General features: G+C 32.0%; 1 protein-coding gene across 1 annotated transcript; it reads right to left on the reverse strand.

The window, feature by feature from the left end:
- Window positions 1-1,674: 1,674 nt before the first annotated feature.
- Window positions 1,675-6,164, reverse strand: kiaa1143 (KIAA1143 ortholog). Its single transcript, XM_051131748.1, has 3 exons — window positions 5,949-6,164; window positions 5,637-5,781; window positions 1,675-2,448 (listed from the first exon to the last, which is right to left on the reverse strand). Exons 1-3 carry the CDS (start codon window positions 6,054-6,056, stop codon window positions 2,237-2,239), a joined length of 465 nt encoding a protein of 154 aa, XP_050987705.1. The 5' UTR covers window positions 6,057-6,164; the 3' UTR covers window positions 1,675-2,236.
- Between the last annotated feature and the right edge of the window lie 1,844 nt (window positions 6,165-8,008).

Here is an 8,008-nt window from a genome sequence, read left to right on the forward strand (position 1 = left end):
AGGCTGTAGTCCACAAGTAATGAAGATGAAGAACTGAAAACTCCATTAAAATGGTGGTTCTTAAGACTTACAGAATCACAAAAACCTATTAAACTCCTAGTTTCAAATGTACAGTTGAGGTCAAAAGTTTACATACACCTTGCAGAATCTGCAAAATGTTAAATTATTTTACCAAAATAAGACGATCATACAAAAAGCATGTTATTTTTTATTTAGTACTGACCTGAATAAGATACTTCACAAAAAGGCGTTTACATATAGTCCACAAGAGAAAATAATAGTTGAATTTATAAAAATGATCCTGTTTAAAAGTTTACATATGCTTGATTCTTAATGCTGTGTTGTTACCTGAATGATCCACAGCTGTGTTTTTTAGTTGTTCCATGAGCCCCTTGTTTGTCCTGAACAGTTAAACTGCCTGCTGTTCTTTAGAAAAATCCTTTAGGTCCCACAAATTCTTTGGTTTTTCAGCATTTTTGTGTATTTGAACCCTTTCCAACAATGACTGTATGATTTTGAGATCCATCTTTTCACACCGAGGACAACTGAGGGACTCTAACTCTAACTATTACAGAAGGTTCAAACGCTCACTGATACTTCAGAAGGAAACGCAATGCATTAAGGGGGTGAAAACTTTTGAACAAAATGAAGATGTGTACATTTCTCTTATTTTGACTAAATATCTTTTTTTTTCAGATAGTACTGCCCTACAGAAGATACTTACATGTTTCCCAGAAGACAAAAGTTAAATTTACCCTGATCTTTAAATTCAAAAACTTTTCACCCCTCAGCTTTTAAAGCATTGATTCCTTCTGAAGCATCAGTGAGCGTTTGAACCTTCTGTAATAGTTGCATATGAATCCCTCAGTTGTCCTCTGGATCTCAAAATCACAGTCATTGTTGGAAAGGGTTCAAATACACAATGCTGAAAAATAAAGGATTTTATACAACACAGTATTAAGAATCAAGCGTATGTAAACTTTTGAACAGGGTTATTTTTATAAATTCAACTATTATTTTTTCTTGTGGACTATATGTAAACGTCTTTTATGTAATATATCTTATTCAGGTCAGTACTAAATAAAAAACACCATGCAGTTTGTATGATGTTTCTTGTTTCCATAAAAATAATTTACATTTTGCAGATTCTGCAAGGAGTATGTAAACATACTGTATTGTGTCCGGTCTCATCCACATCCAGCTATTTTTAGCTGTACAAAAAAAGCATGTTCTGCTGCTTGATATTGCAAATTGCTGTGTCTTACCATATTATTTTAATGTATTATCTTAATGATGAACAGACCGGTTTGTAGTGCAGTTCTACCGTTTACTGCACATTGTTATTCTTGTTATTTCCCTATAGTGGCTAATTAACCAAGTCTCGCCCACAGGCTTGCTTCAGCGTTGAAGAATAAGGTAAATACAGTTCTGTTAATACTGTATGGGAGTCATTTGAATATTGCTTTGGTCATTGGTGCCACAGCATATAAAGGAACTTATATGTACATTAATATCAAAATATCTTTATGTGCCAACTTCTGTATTAAGTCCTTCTTTCCTAAAGTGTATTTTTACTCAACTTGATGTTGACAAAGCACCCTATTTAGAATTATAATGACATTCCATCCTGAAAAAATTTATATTCAAAACACTTTTTCAAGGTTGCAGCACAAGTGGTGGTAAAAACATTTTATTCCAGAATGCATGTTTTTTTCTTAAAATGCATATATTAAAAGACAACCCCAAATGTCCCAGAATCAGGGATTTTGAGTGTCAACAGGTCGCAAAACAAAAACCTACAACAACACTAAAAAAGGAAACTGCACAGCTCCTTTATAGAAGCCATATCTTTACATCCTGTTGGATTTCATAGTGATTTCTATGAAACACTTAAGAGCATCTTTGAAATCAATTTCTGTGTTCCATATTTCCATATTGCATTTCTAATTGACCCAGATGTTTTCATTTTTCTTTCGATCCATACGTTCATTAATGATTATGATAATCAAAAAAATCATATTGTTACTTTCTACCTGCTGTTGAAGATGCTCCAGAGGCTCATAATGACTTATACATTTTACAAAATTATATCATAACAAACAAGCTGCATGGATTTCACAAACATCTACAGTATTTTACACACACAAATATGTTTAAAAGAGCAGAATGGTCTCTGCAAGAACCAGTCCAAGAGACAATCTGACTCAAAGAGATGCTTATATGTATCCCTGTCAAACTAGTCTTCCTCCTCATCATCATCATCATCATCACCCCCAAAAGACAGCAGGCTGTTATTCTTCACCTTCACACCAGCTTTTGATTCTTTCTTCTCCCCAACCTCACTTTTCTTCTTCTTGCTAGAGCTGGCAGTAATGCCTTCGAATTTATCAGAGGAGCGTTTGACAGGCTTCTTAAAGACGATCTTTCCATCCGGTGGAGGTTGTTCATCTGGAGAAAATGAAAGCATTTACTTTAATGAATGACTTTATACTTACTGAACCCCAGAACATAAGGGGAGAACTAGAGTCATTTTTTAGTTTTTCTGGCATAACCTCACAGACTACTACAAATCTACCTGCCATCCTTTAGTATTAGAAACATTTATATGTGTCAAAAATAAACGGGTTTAGAAATAGCTTTCAATTTAAAAACTCTTATATATTTATATTATTTAAATTTACACTACCAGGCAAAAGTTTTTGAACAGTAAGATTTTTAATGTTTTTTTTAAAGAAGTCTGTTTTCTATTTGAATATATTTAAAATGTTATTTTAAAATGTAATTTATTCCTGTGATTAAAGCTAAAAATTTCACATGATCCTTCAGAAATCATTCTAATATGCTGATTTGCTGTTCAAGAAACATTTTTTATTATTATTATCAATATTTAACAGTTAAGTACTTTTCTCAGGATTCTTTGATGAATAGAAAGATCAAAACATCAGCATTTATCTGAAATCAAAAGCTTTTGCAAAACTACACACTATACCATTCAAACGCTTGGAGTCAGTATAATTTTTCTGAGGGGGGTGGGGATTATAGAAATAATACTTTTATTTAGCAAGGATGCTTTAAATTCTAACTCAGCTCTTTTCAACATAATAATAAATAACACTTTTTTTTAGAAAAAAATTTGAACATTAGAATGATTTCATGTGACTGGAGTGATGCTCCAATTCAGCTTTAAAGGAGCTAACTACTTTTTTTGAACATAGGCTCATTTTCCAACTCCCCTAGAGTTAAACAGTTGAGTTTTAACATTCTCAAATCCATCCAGCCGATCTCCAGGTCAGGTAGCACTTTTAACATAGTTTAGCATAGATCATTGAATCCGATTAGACCATTTGCATCTCGCTCAAAAATGACCAAAGATTTTCGATATTTGTTTTATTTAAAACTGGACTCTTCTGTAGTTACATTGTGTACAAAGACAGACGTTGAAAAGATATGGCTAGGAACTATACTTTCATTCCAGCATAATTATCAAAGAACTTACCATGTGTGCAGGAGGCGCAATGATATTACGCAGCCGTCAACTCTGCCAGCTGCAACTCTGCATCTACACAAACTTAGTGCCGGTCACTTTCAGGCACTGCGTAATACTATTGCGCCTGCTGCACCCATGGTACGGCAGCAAAGTTCCTTGATTATTACACCGGAATAAGAGTATAGTTCCTAGTCATATCAGCCTAGAAAATCACAACTTTTCATTTTCCGTCAGTCTTAGTACACTGAATGTAACTACAGAAGAGTCAAGTTTGAAATAGGAAAAATATCGTCATTATATATGGTGATTTTTGAGTGAGATGCTATTAGTCTAATCAGATACAATGATCTATGCTAAGCTATGCTAAAAGTAGGGATGCACCGATACCACTTTTTCCAGTACTCGCCTGATACCGATACTTTTATTTTTGGTACTTGCCGATACCGATATTTTTAAAATTAACCGGTAGATTTGTAAAATATAGGGTACAGAAACTAAAAGAATATGTATAATGTTAGTTGGTCAACTTCATTTATCAAATAGATACAGTCAAACCAAAATTTATTTAGATCACATTATCATAAACTGTGTCCTGCACCCACTAGTAAAAAAAAATTATATATATATCAAAAATGATCAAAAGATGGTGTATATCTGCTGTCTGAATAATTTTTGGGTTGACTATATATCCCTTAGTTATTTTTATTTTTACACTTAATTATGCCCATTAAAATGTGTTTTTCTTGCTCTGTGGTACATCATCTTCAATTTAATAGCATTAAACTGTTCCATTGCAGCGGCTCAGTACTGTAATCACGCGAATCACTCATTATGAATCTCCTAACTCTGATATTTTCAGAAATATAAGTCGAGTTTTTTCATCTGAAATATGCTGCTATTTGGGCTATAATCCAAAGCGACTCAAATAATGCAGAAACACACGTGAAGCAAGCAAAACATGCGCAAGTACAGTACTGCCTATAGCATTTCACACAGGCTGCTATAGTTTCACTTTCGCCGGACAGTCGTGTATGTTTAAGGTTGAAAATAAATGATGTTTATAGCGAATGCCCCTATAATATTTTTTTTTTTATATTTACGAATTTGTTTTAATCCAAAAGATGCGTGTGCTAAATTAACTCGACAAGCCCACACATCTTGGCCGCCACGCGCTCAATCCAATCTGCTGACGTGCACCAGTTATACAAGCTTAATACTGAATGTTTACACTCAACTGAAACTCAACTGTTTAACTCTAGAGGAGTCGGACAATGAGCCTATTTAAAAAAAAAAAAGAAAGAAAGTGGAGTGTTCCTTTAAAATCACATGAATAAATTAAATTTTAAAATATATTAAAATAGGAAACATTTTAAATAGTAAAAAATATTTTCAAATTTGACTCTTGTGCTGTACTTTGGATCAAATAAATGCAGGCTTGGTGAGCAGAAAAGACTTCTTTAAATAACATTAAAAATCTTACTGTTAAAAAACTTTTGACTGGTAGTGTATAATATTAAAATAGGTATATAAAACACTGGTTCAATCTGTCAATGTAGTCTATATACTACATTTAGTCTACAATTACAGTTGTTTCATAACTTTTGAGAACAGCCGGTAAGCAATTTAAATATCCAAAATGAATGCTATTTCACAGCGTGATCAGAAAGCTTGGATTATTATCATTATTTTTATTGTTACGGAATTATTACAAAGTCCCTCATCAACCACATTCAACAGTCACTAACTCAGAAAGGACCAAAATATTTGATTAACTAAATACATGCTAAGATTAAATACCTAAGTATTTTAGTGTCATTAAAAATGTTGCTTTTTATTAATGTTGTTTGTAACAACATTTTATATGAATACTGTGCTGATATTTATAGTATTAGATTTATGAAAGAACTAGAAGTAAATTATAAAATGTTTAAATAATAAATATTCTGGTTTTATTTATGAAATGTTAAATGGGCAGCTTTAATTATTCTTTTATTTAATTTTATTAAGATAATTATTGCATTTTCAGTATTTTGGTCCACCGTCACTTACGGGTCAATAAGAATTTACTCAGAGCTCAGAACTGCCTGAATGTTTTGGTTTGATCACTATTTTTGTTATCATTGTGAGCAAGGCATCTGCTGTGCATTACCTTTGTTTGAATCCTTTGTGTCTTTTTTGATTTTAATAACCTCATCAGCACTCAGATCTCCCTTTTTCAAGACCACGACCTGTGGCATCTCGTCCTCCCGATCACTGTCACCACTGTCATCATCCAACTGCGGCATCAGCTGTTTCTGCAACAACAACAACAATATTTATTTAGTATTCCTTTTCCTAAAATAAATATAGATGCAATAAACTTGAGTCGGGAAAACTAGTGAGCTGCCTACACAGACAACAATTTGGAGACGTGCGTTCATGTCATGTCCTGAGGCGCGACCAATGTACACAAAACACTTACTTTAGTCTCCACTGTCGGCCCTTCTTTAAAACCAACATCATTCTTGAATTTCTTCAAAAAAGATGGTTCGGCTGGCTTCACCCATGATACATTACCCTTTTTACTCATTGTGTTTCAGTTCAAATTGGCTTGAAAAACTGTAAATGCGCTTAATGTTTCCCAAACACTGAACACACAAGAACCAGGCGCGTAAAGTTTGCGTGCATAAAACCTCATCAGTACGCGTCTGTAAACGACCAATCAGCGAGCGCCTTCTCGATTTCTTATAGTATAGTCCCAAATATTACTTGCTAATGTCATTTTTTTTCCTGAAGAGGCGCTTTTTGGCTCAGAAAGACGAATTCTCCACGTTTATTTCACAGAGTTCGTTCTGTCTTTTTTTATTATTATTATTACAAGTAACTTCAACAATTAAATACAACATTGGATGAGAGTATGAATAAAAGAAATAATATAGAAAGACAATAAAGGATATATAAAAACAGTAAAACGAAGTACAGAGGTAGTAACTCAAATTACGTAACATCCAACAGATCATTACACAGTTTCACGAATTTGACACTTTTTATTGTTGATATTTTTAAGTGTCATAATTAGCTAGTTATATTTGGGTAATGTTGTAGAAAATGTACATTTATGAACACAATAATATAAAAATAATATTTGGCCGACAAAATAAGTACATGTTCTGTATGTGACCCTGGTGCACAAAACCAGTCATAAGTGTAATTTTTTTAAAACTGATACATATACAAATATGTACATCATCTGAAAGCTGAATAAGTAAGTTTTCCACTGATGTATGTTTTGTTAGGATAGGACAATATTTGGCCGAGATATACAATTATTTCAAAGTCTGAAATCTGAGGGTGCAAAAAAAAAAAAAAAAAAAAAAAAAAAAATATTGAGAAAATCTTTAAAGTTGTCCAAATTAAGTTCTTAGCAATGTACATTACTAATCAAAATTTAGTTTTGATATATTTACAAAATATCTTCATGGAACATGATCTTTACTTAATATCTTAATGATTTTGGCATAAAATAAAAATCAATAGTTTTGACCCATACAATGTATTTACAAATACAAATGTACATACAAATATACCCGTGCTACTTAAGACTGGTTTTGTGGTCCAGGGTCACATATTATATTCTATGGCCTGTTTACATTGAGAAAAATGTATCAAACATAGTTAAATCATTATTAAATATCTAAATTGGATTTTAAAGCAAGAAATTTTGACAAGTCAGACCAAAATACTTTAACAATAGGGCATTTGGGGAAAAAAAGGTGATCAGTCGACTCAGAACTAAAGGTTATCATTCAAAGGAGCATTACCAAATTTTAATACAATCTCAGTAGTGGTGTATATGTTATGCACAACTTTTAAATGTAGTTCTTTAACTTTGCTGGGGACACAAAATTGATAAGAGCCATGCTTTTTCCAATTAATCTTATCTATTAAGGAATTCAAAATAAATAAATCCCATCGGAGTAATTATTTTTCTTTTTTATATATATATACATTTTTTTTTATAATTTTATTACTACATTTTGTAAATATCCTTGTCTTTTATATTTTTTTTATATTAAAAAAATAAATAAAAAATCTGTTCACTTTTTACAATCTCTTCAAATGATAAATGACATTTAGATTAAGCGAACAAGATAATGAACATTTTTACCATTGTAAGAAATTGGACAACAGGGAAATCTGGGAAATCTTATTTGTAAGCTAATACGTATAAAAATAAAATGTATAGATTTAAAATAATAATTTATTATAGGTTATGCAAATTTGATAAATTATTTTTAAATAAATCTACGTCGTAATCACAAACGATTGTGATTGGTTCATATAAAAAAGCGTTGAGAAAAGTAACACTTCTCACATCACGCCTACAAACGCTTCAGGCGCTCCAGATAATAATTTTCACCTAAATAATTACACTTTAACATTAAAAAGAAAGCTGAACCTAAAACACGTGATAAAAATGTACAATACGACATTCTTATTTAAACCTACAACGCAAGATCTTCTAAGTCCCGCCCATTTAAT

This window comes from Labeo rohita, chromosome 16 (genome assembly GCF_022985175.1).
Source record: "Labeo rohita strain BAU-BD-2019 chromosome 16, IGBB_LRoh.1.0, whole genome shotgun sequence".
Taxonomy (NCBI): Eukaryota; Metazoa; Chordata; class Actinopteri; order Cypriniformes; family Cyprinidae; genus Labeo; species Labeo rohita.